This window comes from Chlamydotis macqueenii, chromosome 1 (assembly GCF_036417535.1).
Source record: "Chlamydotis macqueenii isolate bChlMac1 chromosome 1, bChlMac1.mat, whole genome shotgun sequence".
NCBI classification, from domain to species: Eukaryota; Metazoa; Chordata; class Aves; order Otidiformes; family Otididae; genus Chlamydotis; species Chlamydotis macqueenii.
This window is the reverse complement of record NC_141556.1, coordinates 1,820,624-1,839,347: the sequence shown is the minus strand read 5'-3', so window position 1 is coordinate 1,839,347 and position 18,724 is coordinate 1,820,624. Positions and strand designations below refer to the sequence as shown.

General features: G+C 48.4%; 2 protein-coding genes across 4 annotated transcripts; one reads left to right on the top strand and one right to left on the bottom strand.

Annotated features, from left to right (window-relative positions):
- The first annotated feature begins 217 nt into the window (after positions 1-217).
- Positions 218-11,700, top strand: CEP41 (centrosomal protein 41). 3 transcript variants are annotated; one of them, XM_086744289.1, is made up of 11 exons: positions 218-276; positions 804-867; positions 1,973-2,020; positions 5,929-5,990; positions 7,017-7,086; positions 7,544-7,679; positions 8,651-8,802; positions 9,125-9,192; positions 9,982-10,096; positions 10,292-10,507; positions 10,984-11,700. In XM_086744289.1, exons 1-11 carry the CDS (start codon positions 244-246, stop codon positions 11,133-11,135), a joined length of 1,116 nt encoding a protein of 371 aa, XP_086600415.1. In that variant the 5' UTR covers positions 218-243; the 3' UTR covers positions 11,136-11,700. The 3 variants fall into 3 exon arrangements, with proteins under 3 accessions (XP_086600415.1, XP_086600424.1, XP_010119654.2); XM_010121352.2 differs by lacking the exon at positions 218-276 and having other exon boundaries at positions 613-867; XM_086744298.1 differs by lacking the exons at positions 218-276; positions 9,125-9,192; positions 9,982-10,096 and having other exon boundaries at positions 610-867.
- Positions 11,701-15,065: 3,365 nt separating this feature from the next.
- On the bottom strand, positions 15,066-18,316 carry LOC104473019 (carboxypeptidase A1). Its single transcript, XM_086739936.1, has 11 exons — positions 18,192-18,316; positions 17,877-17,958; positions 17,534-17,668; positions 17,346-17,447; positions 17,100-17,201; positions 16,913-17,014; positions 16,665-16,775; positions 16,345-16,435; positions 15,764-15,963; positions 15,403-15,487; positions 15,066-15,253 (listed from the first exon to the last, which is right to left on the bottom strand). The coding sequence occupies exons 1-11, from the start codon at positions 18,314-18,316 to the stop codon at positions 15,066-15,068; spliced, it is 1,323 nt and encodes a 440-aa protein (XP_086596062.1).
- Positions 18,317-18,724: the final 408 nt, after the last annotated feature.

Below are 18,724 nucleotides of genomic sequence, written 5' to 3'. Positions count from 1 at the left end.
GCGCCGCCTGACCGGCCCCGCGAGCAGCCCCGCCCCCCTCTTCCCGCCCGTCACGGCGCGTGCAGCCGCGGCGTCCCCCGTTGCCCGGCGACGCCCGAGCCCTGTCAGCCGCCACCTCCCCTACGCGGCGTCTGATTGGCCGAGGGCGCGACGGGCGGCCAATCGGAGCGGGGGTTGTTGCAGGGTGAGACGCCAGAGCCGGACGGCGGGTGAGGGAGGCGGAGGGGTGTCCGCTGCGGGAAGATGTCGAGCAGGAGGAGCGTCGGGGACCCCGAGGTGGGGTGAGGGACCCTTCTCCTCGCCGTCACCTTCCCTCCCGGCGGGGAGCGGGGGGGTCCGGGCTGGGGAGCGGCGGCGGCGGCGGCGGCGGCCTCCCCTCCCCTGGGGGACCAGCAGCCCTGGGTGGCCCCTGGGGCGCGGGGGACCGATTCGGTGCGGGGCCGAGGGGCTCCCGGGGGCCTCGGTGGGCCGGAGCGGCCTCCCCAGGCGTAACTCGGGGCCGGGGTGGGGTTTCCTGCGGCCCCGGGAGCCGGGCGTGCTCCGGGAGGGTTCTGGGGGGAGTGGGGAAGGGGGAGAAATTCGCCGTTGAAGCGGCGGTTTGGCAGGGGATTTAGTACCGACTTGGGGGTTCAAAGCTCCTTCCTTCTGCCTCAGGGCAGAGGACCTCTGAGAAGGGTGCCTGTGGTCTCGCTCCTCTTTTTGCTGTCTCTCAAATCACCTTCTCTGTTAACGTTTTTTTTTGCCTTTAAAACAAATACATGGCTGTGCGTTCACTTCATCTTATCCTTTCCTTGTTAAAACAGTACTTAACCAGGCGCATCCCTCAGAATCCCAAATACCAACATATAAAAACTCGCCTCGATACCGGTAAGTGAAATCATCGTCGGGTAAAAAAACCCACCAAACGTGGATGGAGGAGTGCGCAGAGACATGCTGGATGTCTTAACCGCCTCTGTCCTGGGTTGCTTTACCCCAGAGGCTGTGTGGCTGTGTCAGAACTCGTGTCGTGATCGCGATACGTCTCGCCTTACTGCATCAGGCTCTGTTGTGACAGTTCCTGTAGAAATTCCTGGTCTTGGAGTTTCCACCTGTAGGCTTTTCTTGTATAAACTAATATCTCGACAAGGGTGTAAGCCAAGATAATTATTTGGGGGGTGTCTTTGGGGATTTTTTTTGTTGTTGTTAAAGCGGTTGAATATTATTCAGTAACGTCTGTGTATTGTATCGGCGCAAAAACATTGGGGACTAAGACAGCGTGGCCACAGTTGCGCTTGAAGCACTGTGTTGGAGGCAGAGTTGGAATACCGGGGCCCTGATTTCGGCTCCCCTAGAGAAAGGGCTGTAACAAAATGAGTTTTATGCAGTGACTTTCTGAAGGCAATGATTTTGTTCTCCAAAAAACAAAACAACTTAACACTTTTGAGTAAGGAGGGATTGGTGTGGAGCTTGTAAATGGGAAGGGTGATACAAGGCTGGTTTTTGAGGAGTATCACCACTCTGAGTAGCAGAGTGTGGATATTTTTGTATCCCTTACTGAAAATCCTGTAAAACAAAACTTGTGTGCGTTCTGTGGAAAAACTGAGACTGCGCTGGGGGTGTGTGCAGAAAATTTGAGCTCCTGCTAGTCAGGAACATTCACAGTGATTTCCTCTATCCAGTATGGAGGCTTTAATCTCCGGAGCACTGCCTGTTCCCAGAGGCAGTCGGCAGCCGGGATCCAGCAAGTCCTTTGACTGATTTTGCTGTTTAGCTCAGCCTTCCTCCTGAGAGAAAAGCGCTAAAAGGAAAATTGGGGTACTTTTTGATTTACACCTGTATTGTGTGTTGTCATAGGGAAAGAGGATCTGCATTTGTTATCATAATCTGATCTCTTCCTTCCAAAAACTAAAATTTAAGCCTTAACAGCTCTAAAGGAAACCACCAGTAAAAATTTTGTAACAAACTGATTGACTTTTCTTTTGTTTTGTTACAGGAAACAGTTTGACAAAATACACTGACAAGTTGGAAGAGATCAAAAGAAGTAAGTATCTGGAGAGAAGCAGGACGTAACTTGCGGTGGGTTAGTTCAAAACTGAAAGAGATTGAGGAGCAGAGGCTGAATCCCAGGCCTTCCGTTCGCTTGGAAATCTCAACTCCGATGATTCCCACAGCCATTTACAGGAATTAGCTGTAGAAACATGGAGCAGTAGGATACAAAGATGCTTCTGCCTTGATTCTGTGCTGGGCACCTTCCACTCTCCTGCGCCTTATTTCTCTGTCTCTTCCAGTGCTTTTTCGATTTAAGTTAAGGAAGCAGGCAGGCAGGTCTAGGAGTCTTTCCAGATCCTTCTTTGTGCAATTTTTGTTATTGAATGGAAACCGGGCAGGAAGAACTTCTCTAGACTAAGAAAACGGGACTGTTCTCATCTGGGAAACTGCGCTTCTGAGCCTTTATTTCACTTTTAGGTGACAAAATGATTGAACTTGAGATCTTTTACTTTAGTATTATTGTAGCATACTTGGATTTCTATCAGAATACTTCAAGATAGGAAAGAGACAAGCTCATTCCTGTGTAACTCTTTGATTTTACCAGAACAACATTGATGTTTTGAAGATGTTGGGCCATTCAGGCTAATGAAAGCCTAGCTGATTTTTATTTCAGTCTGTTTTCCTCCTGAAAACAGCCTTTTTCAAAAGTTCTTGCTGATAAAGCTAATGTTTTCCTACTTTATTTTCAGCTACTGTCCGGATTATTTTCACGTGGTGAGCCAGGAAAGCTATTAAACCCAAAAGCTGCATTTGTCAATGTGAAAGAAAACTCCTCCCCATTAATGAGGATTAATTAGGATTTTGAATGTTCAGTTTTAGTTCTTAGACCTACTTACTGTGTTCCTCTAAGACAGTCGTGCTGAGATTGTAAGGAAGGTCGCTAATCTGTCACGTGAATATATTTGTGCTCGGCTTTGTGCAGAATGGTCCTTTGTTGCTGGTTTGTTTGTTGTTTCTTTTTTAACTTTTTTAAACACCACAGGTCTGTGGGGAAAATTGAAAGAGAAACGACCTTGCTTTCCAAAATCCTGTGTTGACTGACTAGGATTTCAGTACTTGACATTGGATTGCCATTGCTTTTTATCTGTGCTGAAAATCGTGTTGTGTGGGTCTAGTTGGTTTTCAAGCTCTGCTGTGAATCTGATTTCGTTTCGTGTAGGAGTTCTTTTGTTTAATCGTGGTTCTGGAGTCCAGCAGAAACTTTCTCATTATATTTGGGCTGAATAGGCACCTTGTGTTCCCAGGCAGTTTAGAAACTTCTCCCCCTTGATTTCTCATGGATAGATGACACCGTTTGGATACAACTGTAAATACCCAGTACAGTCAACTCTCTGTCTCTTGTGTAACGTGAGAGAGCGGGACTTAATACTGCTGCGGAATCAAAAATAAGAGAGCTGGAACCACGACGATTTGTTCTTTGGAGGATTGGCTTGAGGAGAGACACCAAGGCTCTTCCCTTCCTCTGGTGTTGCTTCACTCATTTCCGAAGCCTTGAGGAACACATCCTTGAATACGCAATAATTACAGCTTCAAACCAGTTCACTGAAGCAAAAAAAATGTCAGAAAATCCTAATGGACCTTCCAGGACAGAACCGGGTATGTCGTGTAGCTTTTGTAGTTGGAAGCAGCGCTTCTTCTGAACGTTCTGATAACTGCTGGGAGGCTCGTGCAAGCAGTCAGCTTGGTCTGCTCCAGGCTGGACTTTGTAATAACAACAGTTTTGTAGTTTGTGTTGATTGTGTTTGGTTTTTTTTTCATGTTGATATAAATAATTTTGGGTGGTAAAGGCAAGATCTAGGTCATAAAGGTTTGTTCTGGAGTAAATAACGCTTGCTGGTGAGAGGAAACCATGAAGCAGCTGTGATGATTCTGCTTTGTCAAGTGTTTATATATGCTTTGATTTTTCCTTCTAAATTAAATTTATTTCCTGTTCTTCACATGAATGAAGGGCTCTTTTTGTCCGTGACTGAGGAGTTTTAATCATCTGGACATGGGCTACCCGCGGATTTTGTGGCAGGCAGGTGAAATGAGCTGTATAAAAGATAATTGTTGCTGTCATTTCTGAGTTATAAAGGAAAGCTTTGAAAATTATAGAGAGTAGGATGTTGAACTTGGGAACTCTGCTCTGAATGCTGAAAATTAATTGACCTACCTCTGCGGGAAGTGCATTTAAGGGGAAAGGATAGGAATAAAAAACCCCAGAGGTGAAAGCTCACAATTTCTTTTTTTTTTTTTTTTTTTTGTGCCTGTTCTCCTACCGTAACGTGCCCGTTGGCTGTGTTGTCGAAGCAGAAGGTCTGTCGGGAAGCGCGTGATCGCCGCTTGTATTGAGAAGAGATCTCAGCCTCCAGCGTCCGTGTGGCTCCTTCTCTAAACACATGTCAGCTTGAGAGTTTCCATAAGCTAATTGTGCAGTCATTTTTGGTGTGGTGGTTGCAGGAATATGCATTGGAGCCCTTCCCCCTTCTCCCTCATTTTCCTGTCCTTAAGCTGCTGAGCGTTCAGCAGATGGTTTTAGAGGATTTAGAATTGCTTAACTGGCTGGATTTGCCAAAGGTCCTGTTCTCCGTTGTTAGCCCTCTTAACTGAACTGCTGGAGAGCGTCGGGTTTGGAATATCCTCCAACAGTTACTAAAATTGTTAGAGAAGTGCAAAGGATTTTTCTTTTCTTAAAAATAAAAATCTGTGACTTCAGAGGTGGAGCCGTGTAAGGGAGGAGGAGGAAAAGAAAGGAGGAGCAGTTTTATTTTTTGAGGGAGCTTCCATTCATTAGAGCGTGGCTTCAAGAGCTGCATGCAGAGCTCAGTTCAGCTGCAGTGCCTAACACGGGAGGAATTTTACTCATCATCTTTGCCTTTCCCTGCCAGTGCAGGATTGATTGTTTTTTTTTTTTTTTTCTTTAGTTATTTGTTTTTTTTCTTCCCTCCTCTGCTGTCTCCTTTCTAGCTCTAAATTTCCCAAAGGAGGCTTCCGTTACTTCCCGTGGGAGGCTATTTCATATCAAGATGTTCCTACTGATACTGGTCTTAGCTTCTGTATACACCCTTTTGTCTCACACTAGAAGGCTTCTCTCTTCCTGCTGTTTACGCATCTCGAGTATCTGTGTGCAATCAGACTTCCATCCTTGTCATCGCTTACTTAACACTGTTCATCTCTGCTCTGGTTGTTTGCCAGTCGTCCCAACAGACAGCTCGTTTTCTTTTTTTTTTCCTGCTGCCTGAGCTTTGTCTTCCAGCTTCAGACTCGGTTAGTCCAGTTTCTCCATAGCACTTATGTCGCTCCAAGCTGGTATCCACACTGGTCTGCTCTAAGTACCTTGTGTCAGTTCTCTGTTTAGATATCTATCTTTAGATACTCATACTACCAAACTTCAGGAATCACAATTGAATTGTTGGATAAAGTAAGAAAACCTGGAGCTTTTTAATCAGTAAGGTTAAACACACACGTCTAGTTTAGCGTTTGAAAAGACGTAGTCTGAGATACAATGCCCCTGTGCTCTGATTCTGCTGTAATTTACACAAATTACAAAGTCAGGTCAATTAAATCTTTTGGTTTAAGAGGCTTTGACTGTAGCGAGTTTCAAAGAACAGCAGGCAAGGCGACCAACTAATGAAACTGCTTCCTGCCCCCAGAGAGCACAGAAAGCACAAAATAAAACAGATTCGGGTCTAAAAGCGACTAAATCTGCCTTCTCCGCTTTAATCACGTCTGGACAAGATCTCTCCTGATAACTGCTTTTACTTTTCACAAACTCTTCAGGTTTGCTGCTCTGATCCTTCAGTGCGAGCTTAGTGCCCAACAATCCTGCCCTGCGGAGAGGAGAGTCGATGAGAATAGCTGGGTGTTTGCAAAAGCTGGGGATTAACTGGAAATTTATGTTGTCCTCTTTTGTTTTTGAAGATTACAGGTATAGAAAGGATGAGCTGTTTAAAAGGCTGAAAGTGACTACTTTTGCCCAGTTGGTATGTATATTTCCTTCTCTGGCTTCTGAAAATTATTATATTTTGTGAACAGCATTTTTGCTTTTTCTAAAGCTTTTTATGCACTTATGTACCCTTTGGGTGTAATTCTGCTATACTGGCTTCTTTCATAGATTTCCCTTAATAGAAGCAAACCATTCAGGTCAAAGTTTTCAGAGTAATCAAATGCTTTTAGTTGCAAATTGAAGTTTCTAGTGACTCTGTCTTTGAAAATTGTTCCCTATTTTTTTTTTTTTCTTTTCTGTCAACTTCAGAGGATCTTCGAGCCTCTTACAAAAGAAGAGGGCTATGTAAAGTAGTATTCAAATCTGATCTCGTCGACTTTTGTGTCAAGTAGCCCAAAACCCTCCCTAGGAGCAGGTTTAACTGCAGAAGATGGGAAGGTTGTGACTTCAGGGATTTCTGGGTGTTTTTTAAGTATTTTGATTATTACTTTTTAATTTTAAGAAAGGGAAATCTGGTCGGTAAACAAAGAGCTGTGTGTTGCTTATATGTTGGTTCAAGATTAGTGAAAACTGGAAAAAGACAAACTTTATTCTAAGGACAGAAGGACAGGTAAATCTTGCAGATATTGAAGGAGTGAGTTTCTGCAGAATCGTATCTCTAGCTCCTCTGGATTGTTAAAAGCAATCCTGTGACTCACCGGTGTGATGAGCTGATTAATATGTGGGTATCTCGGGTCTGCGCTCACAGACCAGTTAACCGTGTGCAATTTTATCCAATTCAGTGTGCGTTCTGAAATGTTGCACTTGCAGCCGGTGACTGAACTTCAGAAATACCAGAAAACATTCTGGTATTTGATATTGCCAGCATGGTATATCTGGCTTTTCTTTATTCTGAGATTAAGTGTTCTTTTTTTTAATTTAATTTTTTTTTTTTTTTTTTGCTACAACTTTTGTTTAATATTTTGGCTTGAGGATTGTTTTTCCCTAAACTGATCCCCACTGTCTTTCATTGACCCTTGTGCGTGCGTATCAAGGTATCGTTGCTTGCTTTTCTTTCCTGCAGGTCATCCAGGTTGCCTCTCTGTCTGATGAAACTTTAGAAGTGACGAATGAGGAGATCCACAAGCTGGAAGGTAACAATATTTATTGTAAGCACAGGGAGAAAGAGCTGTAGATCGCTGTTGTGTGGTGAACTGTGTCCTGAGAGACATAGCTGACTACTCAGCGAGTCTTTTAATCAGGCAGGAAAAAAAAAATATAACTTAACCTGCAGCTGTTCCCCTATGGCGTGCATCGCTTCTAAAACAGAAAGGCCTTGTGCTGCCAAGTTTATTTTAGTAACTCAGTAGATATCATGTATCAAAAATTACATTTTTATTGAATTCTTAAAATGAGATCTTGAGCTCTTAAAAATCATATGACTCTCTATTGTTTTCAATGCGAGGCTCTCGGTAAGTCATTCTTCTAAGAGGATGAAGATAAGGCTGTCTTTAAGAGATGCACTTTCTTCTAAGAATAGAAGCTGGGCTTAAAACCTGTTTGTTTATTTCCTGCAGGATTTTAACTCTTCATACCCTATTCTCTCCCCAGATGGTGATTCCGCTGCTCCAAACGTTGACCTCACGGCAGGGACTAATGGCAAAGGAAGCCCCGATGGGGTGCCTGGTCCAGTCCTGTTCATCAACAACACAGGAGCTGGGGAATCCTATCGATCCACGCTGCAGAGGTGCCTGACGACAATACACAGTTTTATTCCTATCTTAGCAGATAAATGTTTTTACCCAGCTAGTTATTTTAAACTGCTGCTAGTGGTTTTGTATTGTATTTATTATTTTGCAGGTCTGGGGATGTGAGCGAGAGAGCGGATTGGCAGGTTTTCCTGCCTGTATGAGTTTGCTTTCTAGCTGTAACACAACGCTGTTGTGACCTGATGATTGTCTGAATGGCTGACAAGGAAATATGTTTGTGAGATTTGAGCCAGGTCCCTGGGTTCCAGAATCCATGTTATAAACTGCTCTGGTAAACTCAGTAGCGTGCCTTCCTGGTGATCTTAACGGATTGTCCCGTGGCTGAGAATAAGAGTCCCATTTCCAAACCCTCTGCACCGCGAATCAAGGTCAGAGATGCCAGGAAGACACTGTAAGAGGAAGGTTTCTCTTGACTCTTCCCTTGCTACACCTGTGTGTGTGTTAACAGAAGAGTTGAGATGCTAGCCTGACAGGCTTGGCCGTCACGTATCAAAGCCATCAACTTAGTGATCGGTAAAAGTATCTGGAGGTTTCTCTTCATGTCCTGTATCCAATCTACTGACGAAATGGGAAACCTCTGCGTACCACTGCTTATTTACTGTGTCTGACTTGGTGAGATCTCAAAGTTGGCAGTTTCTCAGGATTATTCTCCTTCACCTCAAAGGCACCTAGGACATAAAACACCTGGACTTGCCTGACTCAAAGGAGTTTGTTCACATAGCAAAGCTGTAGTCTGTTTATTTTTTATATTGACAAAAACAAAATCAGTCTCTTATGATGAACTGGAAAGCCTGAAATAGACTCTCTCCATCTTCATGTGGTGTCTGGCTGAATTGGAATGTAAATGGGTTATTGAAACAGTTGATGGAAAACCACTTGGATCTGGTGAAGGAGTACAGGAGTGTTCAGAGTGAGAGCTTGCACCATAACCTCCTCTTTCCTCTTGCAGCGTGATAAGTGGCGTTGGTGAGCTCGATATAGAAAAGGATACTCCAAAGAAAGTGGACGCTCAGGCTAAAGACACGCCTTATCCTGACTGCCCCTTCCTGCTTTTGGACGTGCGGGACCGAGATGCATATGACGAATGCCACATTGTTGGAGGTGAGGAGGCCAGAATCCCACAGCAACCTAGTGGCAGCTGGGGTTGTGTACTCAGTTTCTTGTGTCATATTCTGGCCGGGTTCGTATTTTTCCCCCAGGGTGGGACATCACTTGGGTGCAGAATGCTCTTGGCACTCATCCAGTATGCCCATCCTTCTTGGAAAGGGATGAGGGGACCAAGCTGCTGTTAATCCCTTATTCAGTGGGTTTCCAAGCCTGCTGAGCTCTTACAAGTCTGTCAGTTGTATTCCAGGTTGTGTAACGGTTGGTGTTCAGCCACTGACCACTGTGTGATTTTTCTGTCTCATTTTCTCCTCTGCAGCTTATTCCTACCCTATTGCAACGCTTTCTAGAACCATGAATCCCTATACAAATAGTATTCTGGAATATGTATCCTTTACCTATAAAGTGCTGGAATTTAAAAAGAAAAAAAAAAAAAACCACAAAATTGGGAGGTTGTTGTTGGGGGCTTCCAAAACCACTTGGAGCTGTAGCAGTCGCTGTGAGCGGGACAATGCTTAGCCAACAAAATCTGGGTATTTCGAGGAGGGTGGGAAGGGAGATCCTTTATGCTGGCTATGAACCTGATGGGGCTCTGCTGCCACCATCAGATGCCCGATTCTAGTTCCTCAAAGGCTGTCATACCTCTTAATTTTGGTGAGAATTGCCTGAATTTGACTTTTCTTGGGATTTTGGCTGCTGGAAGGCAAAGTTGTTCTACTTGGGCAACTGTCCCCCGCTGTTGCTGGAGTGCTGGGCTTGAGGGATGCGTTCATGAAATCCTTTGGCTTTCTGTCAGCACCTGGATGGGGATTGGCTTTTCTCTGGAGGCCAGAAGGAGCGTTATTAGCTAGGACTAGGCTGATAATTTCCGGGATTGTTAGCTTGAGGACTGCAGGGGAGAGGGGAGGTGGTAAATGAAGGTGCTTCTTGCTAATTAACCTTCACAAGAGTGGTGAACCCTTGCTGCAGGGGCTGCTCTCCGGTGGGGATTAGGCTGTGTCCTTCCAGTGTCTGGCAAGCCCCAGCTACTGAGAAATGAGTTTTAAAGCACAAGTGAAGGGAAGGCATTCCTGCCTGATACTTACTCATCAAGCAGGGAGTGTCTCAGTCTCCAGTCCCTTTTGTCTCTCTCTTTCTAAAAAGTACAAATGAATCCTTAGCTCTTCTACCTACCAGAAAAATGCACATGGAAAAATTATAATTTTGTATGACAACGATGAGAGGTTAGCCAGCCAGGCTGCGACAACCATGTGTGAGAGGGGCTTTGAGAACTTGTTCATGCTATCTGGAGGTAAGTTGGGGTGGGCAGGACTCCCTGAGATCTCAGGTGGGGAGGTTGAGAGCAGACAGCAAGAGTTGTGTGAGCGGGAGATTGGAAAGAGCTGGGTATTCAGCTCTGTCGAGTGTTTTATTTGTGACTGGTGAAATCACTGATCCCATCTTAGCTGCTGGTCACACTGGTGACGTGTGATCTGTGTGTCTGCAGGCCTGAAGGTCCTTGCACAGAAGATCCCAGAAGGTCTGATCACTGGCTCGCTCCCCGTGTCCTGCCCGGTGGCAGCTCCTACTGGATCTGCCCGAAGAAAGACATCTTCCAAAGTGCCGCCTGCACGTGCCGAGAATAAATGGAGATTTTCTGCAGATGATCTCCAAAAGATAAAGTACTACCTGGAAGAGGAGCACATTCCTTCAGACGCTGCCAGTAAGACTCTAGGACAAATTCTGCAGCTGCTTTCTGTAGCTCTTGGGCCTGTCCTGCAGCAGTTCTCTACGTTGCTGTGTTCTTTCCATCAGATTGCTGGGAGAAGGAGAGGGTTTTGTTTTTTTTTTCCAGACTGATCGAGAAGATCCACAAAAACCTGTGCTATGCTGATCCTAGAGAATTTAAATCTTGCATAGCTACACAGTGGCAAAATCCTGGGCCTGCTGAAGGGAGGCATTTACCACTCTGCCCACTATATTTAAATGTCTTTAGATTTTCGTCATGATTAGTAGGCTTTTCAAATTCTTTGGCCTGCACTGCCTAGAACCTCCCGCTGAATTATTGATGGGTCTGTGTGTTTACAGTGAGAGCTGAAGAGCCAGCGACAGGCAACGGATCATTTGTGTGTCATTGTGTTCTTCCATGCACGCAGCTTCTCATCTCTTTTTTTTCTTTTTTCTTTTCTTTTTTCCCAGGCCGTCTGAACCGTGGTTCTTCAGGCCGTGATTCCAAGGCGACAGCCGTGAGGAGCAGCAGCGTCAATCCCCCCAGCACCGCTGGCAACGTGGGATCCCTCAGCACCCGCTCGCTCAGCAGGAGCAGCCTCCAGAACAGGCCGTGGAAATAAGCAGCAATGTCATCTTCCACTGAATAAATGAATGTCCAGGTTCTGGGAACCCTGAGCAGTGCAGCCCGTTTGTCGTTTTAGGAATCTGCAGAGAAAAGCAGTGGTGGTATCCAAATGGCAGCTCAGGTGAGGCTAGGGGAGCCGGAATGGTGGACGTTTCGTAGAAGCAGGAACGGTATCGCTTTGGCAGGCTGACTTCTAGGCGCAGTGTCAGGACAGAGGTGATGTAACCGATTTTGTAGGGGAGAGAAGAAACCAGTAGTGAAGCTTGTGACCAGCAGAAATGGTTCTGCCAAACTTATAGTTCAGACAAATTAATTTGTCTGTCGCAAACACTCTCCCTGCGCTGTGCCCAGAACCGCAGAATGCGCGAACAGGAGAACGCGTGAAGGTAAATGGACTGGAAATCATCTGTGAGCAAAAACTTTGGTGTTTTGTAGCAGATACACAGACTTTCAGCAACTTGCCAAAATGTTAGAGAGAGAATTCCCTACGTTATTATTATTTTTTTTTAAATTATGTTAATGAACAGAAGTATTTGTAATAAAGATGTTTTTGGAAATAAGGCCCAGTGTGGCACTGCAGCCTGGCAGCTGTGTTTCCTCGTGGCCAGTTTGTGAAGCAGTTCTGTATCTTTAAAGATGAGCTGGAGAAGAAAATAGCTGTATTTTCCCTCTCTTCTCCCTTATTGTCCAGAAGGTTTGGCTTCTAGCTGTGCTTTTTCTGCTTTGTTCTTTGCAGACAGCTTTGTTCTTTGCAGCAGTTCTTTGTTCTTACAGACAGCTACTGTCTGGTGTTTTTTAATTGTAAATTATATTAAATGAGAGAGTAAGGCTGCCGGATGTGCTGAGCAGGGTTTTAGCTGACATGTCTGAGGGCACAATCATCCGCTGTGCCCCTCTCCTTGGTGTGCAGGCAGAGTTTCTCCATGTTTCCACTGTGCGCTGGTGGTTTGCTCCTTTTCTGACGTGCCAGAGTGAGTTGCTGGTCCCTGGAGCTGCAGAAATCTGACGTACGTGGAGGAGCCAGTTAGGGCTGACTTCCCTAACCATCCCAGGCAGCTGTGGGTTGAGGTTAGGAAGCAGAATGTCATTTTTGCTTCCTAAAATGCTTTTCTGATGTTTGGAGGCAAACTCTATTCTTCAGTAGAGCAGCAAAGAGCTTTACAGTTCCAGTGCCTGATAGAGGCTGGAAATCTATTCCCAGTTACACCCTTGCCAGTGTTTTTGGAGTATCTTCTTTAAGGTTAGGGTGGCTGAAGGGAAATTTTATTCTGCCCTCTCACCAGGGTCTCTAAAACCTGGCAGGGACCGTGAATCTGATAACTGAACAGAGCGTGAAGATTTCATAGAGAACAAGTATCACCGCTTTCATCAAACTGGTGCTTGCACCATACCAGTATTAGCTGGGTGACCTAGAAATAATCTGAAACTGCTCAGTGACAAAGCAGAGTTGCCTACTGGAGACATCGGAGGTGGTTACAGAGATCCTGTTCTGTAGCTGTTACCTACAGGATTGCTCAGCTTGGTCCCGCTTTGGCTTCTTGGGCCTGCAGGGGTTTTGTGCATGGCTTTTTAGGTTTCAGTGAGGCTTTTTTTTTTTTTTTCCCTCCTCCTTTTTGAAGTAGACAATTAATCTTTAACAGACCCCAAAATTCACCCATGGTGCAGACCATCAGGGGATAATTCTGGTGAAAGGGCAAGGTGAGAGAAATTGCATGTAATTTCCAGTTTGACTCAACATCCCTGAGCACATTCATCATGTTTATTGGGTCTCTGTGAATCTTAAATCCGAGGAGTGCTGATGCAGGGACTGACAGTCTCATTCTGATCACAGCCATCGCCTCAGTCCTCTCCAGAGAAGAGCGAGGTGATCGGCACAAACCTCTGATGCTGAGCTGGGATCCCCTGGGGGGAGAATAAAGGGAAAAATGAAGCGGCACAGGGCAGAGCAGGCATCTAAAATGTACTGAACGTCGTGCTTCAAGGAGCTGAATGCCCATGTGTGTTCAAATACACATCTATGTATTTATGTGTAACAAAACCTGATTAGAGGGGGATAACTTAAAGCTCCCAGCTTCCCAAAGAAACCCTTGGATGCTTTAAGTTGCACAGACCAGCTCCAATTTGTACAAACTGCCCTTCCACCCGTCCGCTAAGGATTGCACGTGTCCCTGGTTTCCATAGGGAGAGTGTACTGTAAGAGTTGGCCTGGTCAGGTGTGAAGATCAAAAGGTTAAAGATTTTATTTTAGCCCGTCCTTAGGAGGGTGGATGCATCTCACCATCTCACTACCTGCTCTTCTTTCTGACCTTCCTACTCGATCACGCTTCTGGAAGACTTCTTGCTGGTTTCCTTATGAGTGTATTTATTTTGAACGAAGTAGCTTGTCCTTCTAGGTCAGCCTGGTTGGCTTTTTATGAAACGGCAGCATCACTTCTTGAGAGAAAAGTGTTTTTTAAATGGTTTGTCCAAAGCAGGAGCTGTAGGGACCTGCTTCTTGTCTACGCTCTTCTCTTGGGAAGCGGACTTGCCTATTGGGGCTTTACTTACTGAGCGGTGATGCTGTTAGGTGGCCTAATAAAAATAAATAAAAGCTAAATAAAACTTTCAAAGCCTTTTGCTATGGAAGCATTACAGAAATGCCGCGTTTAGCTCTGAACATACGACTTTGTAGTCTGATCTTGATGTCCTGAGTCCGTTGCTCCTTCTACGGCACCTCCATTTTTATCTCATCGTGAAATAAAAGTATTGAGTGAAGTGGCACCTGCGTAATTCAGCTGGTAGCCTGAAAAATGATGCTACCTGACTGATTTAGCTGGATGTGCACAGGAGAGGTGAGGCTTGAAAGACAGGGACCAGTACAGCACGCAAGGTCCCACTGGTGTGCAAGTAGGAGATCTTTCAACTCGGTGAGCACTCGGAAGCGTATAAAACGCATCCGTCTGAAAACGGAGCTGAGAGTAGCGGTCATTGTGTTGGCTTAAAGTCCTGATTTTGCTCTCCGGCGGTGGGAGACAGGTCCAAAATCCCTGGCTGCTCTGGGCTGCGTGGAAACCTTCTGAAATGGACGGACAAAACTTGTCCAAGCTGTTTGCGATCCTCCAAATTCAAGGCATCAAAGGAAGAACTGGATGTGCTTTCCTGTGGTCTTGATGGACTCGTATGCTTTTGGACTCTTGACCTGGTATTGTTTGGAGGATAGAGTCAAACTCTATAGAACCTAGGAGTTTTAATTGTTTAATTTAATAAAAAGTAAGTTACACCGTACGGCTGAGCACTTCTTTTCAGTTTGAGCTTTGACAGCCAACGGAGGGCATGGAGTGGCACTTGCGGAAGCTGGGAATCGGCAGGGGCTTGGCTCCCCCTCCCCACGGGACTGCAGCGGATGAGGAGGGACTTTTCTACCAGCGCTGCAAGTTGGTGTTCAGCCACAAAAACACGCGGAATAAATCACGCTAACCTCATTGTCTCGCGTCCCAGATCCGCGCCAGCTGCTGGGAGGGCTGGGGAAGGTGGGCACCCCCGCTGCCAGCACAGCTCCGCTGTCTGAGGTCTCTGCTTGCTCAGTGTCAGACTGAACCTCTTCCCCTCGTCCTCTGCCAGAGCAGAGGGAAAACAAGCGCCTTCCTTTCTTTTCCCACTGTTTTCGTGCCCTTTTCATCCCTTTTTTGGGTCGCTGGGCCAGTGCTCGCTGTTTATGTTGCATGCTGCTGCACGCACCCACAGGAGCCCTGAGTCAGGCTCCAAAAAAGCTTTTCGCTGTGATTGAAAACAGGGAAAAAAAACCAAACAAACAAAAAAACCCCACAAAACAAAAAAACTCAAAAGAAAACAACAACAAAAAAGGCATTTCTCATCCTTTACATTTATTTATTGCATTCTTTCCCCCTCACAGCTCATTCAACTGCCGCTCGCCCTCCCGGCCTGGTTAGTAGGGATGATCCCGCGCGTGCAGCATGATGACCTTCAGTGCCAGCCACGTCTCCTGGGCCGTCGGGACGATCTGCTTGGCGGGGAGCAGGAAGCCGTAGCGCCCCGTGTCCCGCAGCTCGAAGGTGAAGGAATACTTAATGCCCTGATTGTACGTCCAGTCGACGGTTGCTCCGCTGGCTTGATCTGAGCGAGGGGAAAAAAACGGGAGGGATGTGAAGCGTGAGTTGCTTTGTGTCACACGGGTATTTCACGGGACTTTTTCTCTAAGCCGAGGCGTGAGTGATGATTTTGGTTTATTCTGGGGGGAACCGCTGCTGCCCCGCGTTACTCACAGATGGTGGTGATGATGCTGCCGTACTTGTAGTTGGTGCCGTACAGAGAAGACAGAGCTGCGACTGCCTTTTCGGAAATCTGGTGCTGGGAATACACAGAAGAGAGAAAGATGAGCCAGAGAAAGGGGAAAGTCTGGGAAATCCTACAGGAGAGGCTTTATGCTCATGCTAAAGGCAAAAAGGACCGCAAAGCTCAGTAGCCCTGGCCTGGGGCAGTCGCCAGGGGCCGGCAGAGGAGCCAGGGCTTCTTCCTGACTTGTCAATGCCACCTTCACAGTGCATGATGGAAGTCGCTCCTCCTTGGAGGAGGAGAGCATCCTTGCATCATCCCAGCCCCTTTAAACCTCTGTGTCAGCCCTACCAGTTCCTTCTGGTCAGGCACTGGGGTGCTGGTGTAGCCGTAGGGGTAGAGCAGGAGCTGGGAGTAGCTGTGGATGGAGACAAAAGCTTTAATGTTCCCGTGGTTCTTCACAAAGTCCACGATGGCCTTCACCTCGGGCTCCGAGTTGGCGTAGGGTCCGTGGTACGTCTCCGAGCAGGGGTTTTTGCTGGCCCCAGGTCCTGTGGAGGACAGTGAAGACATGGTGTGGGTGTTTGGTGGCTTTAGTGGCAGCTGAGTGGCTCATAGAGTCACAAGGGCAAAAAGCCTTTTCCCATTTCCGAGCCCAAGAGCCTTTCCCACCCCTCAGCTGCTTGGTGACCAGCGAGGAACGCTCTTGGGGTTCCTCCTTTCTATGATGGCTTTCATTTGTGCTCCCCACTGTGCTGGTCACTAGGGGACACCAAAGCCCTGGTGAAGCCCAAACCCACGTCTCTACCACAGAGGGCAAATCCCATTCCTTCCCCAGGGGACATCAGTGGATCTTTCTGAGCCAGAAAAGGCATCAGAGCCTCCACCTGGAGGGCAGAACCCCTCCATGGGGTTAGCAGGACAATTCTGACCTCCGAAATGTGCATCCCAGTTGCGGTTGGGGTCCACGCCGACACATATGGAGCCCGAGTGCTTGGACCTGGTCTTGCGCCACATGCGATTCTGGAAGGGCAGAGCTGTCTCAGCTCGTGCCCGGGGCTGGAGCTTCACCAGCCTCGAGCAAATGGTGGGGGATGACATCTGAGGGGGCTAACGGGTTGTGGTAATACCCCTCCCAACCCATGGAAATGTAGACAAGGAGGATTTGAGCTTTCAGGGGCCTCAATGTGTAGCACCCCAGTCCTGCTGCCCAGCCCCATCTGAGCTAGGGAGAGGAAAGCCGGGGCGGTACCTGGGTTTGGGTGAAGACGAAGCCGTCTGGGTTGGTGACTATCTCCAGGAAGATGTCCATCTTGTCCAGGACGGAGGCCAGACCTTCATCATTCTCATGATCCAGAACAATCTAGAGAGGATGGCGGTCTGAGGTTCCCTGGCACTGCTGGAACACCATCCTCTGTGGGGTTGGCCATCCGGCATCTGCGGTGACTGCAGGACCTTGTGGCCCTTTGGGAACATAAGACGTCCAGGAGGTGCCCGTACCTTCTTGGCGAACCAGACGCCGCTGGCCTGCGTCACCCATTCGCGGGAGTGGATGCCGGTGTCGATCCAAATGGCCGGGCGGTTCGTACCCCCTTTGCTGAACTGGAAGAGCAGAGAGGCAGGGAGGCTGGCGTTGTCCCTGGCCCTGCTCCTGTCTCCAACCACCCTACGAACCCCAAGTCCTCACCTTGAGCACGTAGAGGGGGCGGTTCTCTGTTGACCGGCCGATCTCGAGCTTGCTGACCAGGTTGGGGTTTTCGGCCACCAGCAGGTCCATGAAGGCGTGGATCTGGGGGGAGAGGCATGGGGGGGTCACTTCCCACTCACCCCCTGCCCTTGCTGCTTGTGGAGCAAAGGGCTTTACAAAAGCAGTTCCAGGATGCAAATTTTTTTTTTTTCCCCCCAAAATGCCCCAAATCTTGTGCTTTCTCACCTCATCCAGGTTATGGTAGGCATCATAATTGAAGGTGCTGGTGGAGAGCGGCAGCCGGCGGGGGCTGCGAAGCATCTCCATCTGCTCGTGGTCCACCAGTGCCTGGGGGACACAGGGCAGGATGAGACCTCGTCCCCTGTCGCACTGAGACCTCGCGTCTCACCCGCCTCCCCTCTGCCACCGCTGACCTGCACGTCCTCGATCATGATGGAGTAGGAGACACCGTTGGCCTCCAGGTGGGCTTTGAGGGGCTGCAGGCTGGGGAAGGGCACACGGATGTCGACCGGGTGCCCGAGGCCACGAGGTGCCAGCCAGAAATCCAGCTGGAGGGGGAGGAACCAAGACCAGGGGGTCAGATTGCGCCTTGGGCTGCCCTCCGCACCAGCTTCTCTCTTGCTTTTCACCAGCTGGTCCCCAACATCCCACATCCAGCCCCATCCCTGCTCTGCCGTGTGAGTTAGGGGGTGCAAAGCAAGGGACAGCGTGCTGGGGGGTGTCCCCAAAAGCCACCCCTGCCGCTGCACCCGGTACCTGCAGGTCCTCGAGGTCCTGCAGCTCCTGCACCTTCTGCAGCTCCTCATCGCTGGTGGGGACGATGCGCAGCACCTGGTGCCTGCGAGGTCAGCGGATGCTGTGGGGGGACGTAGGGCCAAGCTCCGGCCCCTGTGGGTCCAGCCTAATCCTCACCCCCATCCGCCCCCCCCCCCGCCCCCCCGACCCTGGGGATTTCCACTGAGCCTTTTCCCAGGGGGTGTCTGTGCCCCCTCTGAGCTGAACCAGCTCCTTCTGCCCCCACCGATGCCGCTGTCCTCACCCCGGCCACCCCCCGCCGGCCAGACCCCCTACCCAACAAAAGTTTCAGTGCTGGCGACTGCTGCCACCAGGGCAGCCAGCAGCACGAGGGCCCTCATCGTCAGCCGAAAAATCCCGCCCCGTGCTCCAACAACACGCCAGGGCCTCTTAAATCCCATCGGGATGGCGGCCCCCAGCCCGGCCCCCCCAGCTGTCTCCTTTCCCAGGGCCGTGAGAAGGCTCCTGCTGGCACCGGCCAAGGTTGGGCACCGCGGCCCCGCCGTCCCCCCCCTCTGCGGCACTCCCAGTCCCAGCCAAACCTGTCCTGGGAACAGGCCAGAGCCGTCTGTGAGTCACCCTCTGGCAGCGCGAGAGGCGGGGAGATGCCAAAATCCCACCACCCACCGCCCTGGCTGCAGCTCAGAGCTTTGAGAAGGAAAAGGGCAAAATTGGGTTGAGAAAGTGTGAATTGTGGATTTTGGCACGGGGGTTTCAGCAACCTGGGGATTTAAATGTCCACATTTGGGGTGGGGCTGGTGGAAACTGGTTTAAAGTTCAGTGCAGGACAGAGGTCACAGCAGTTGATG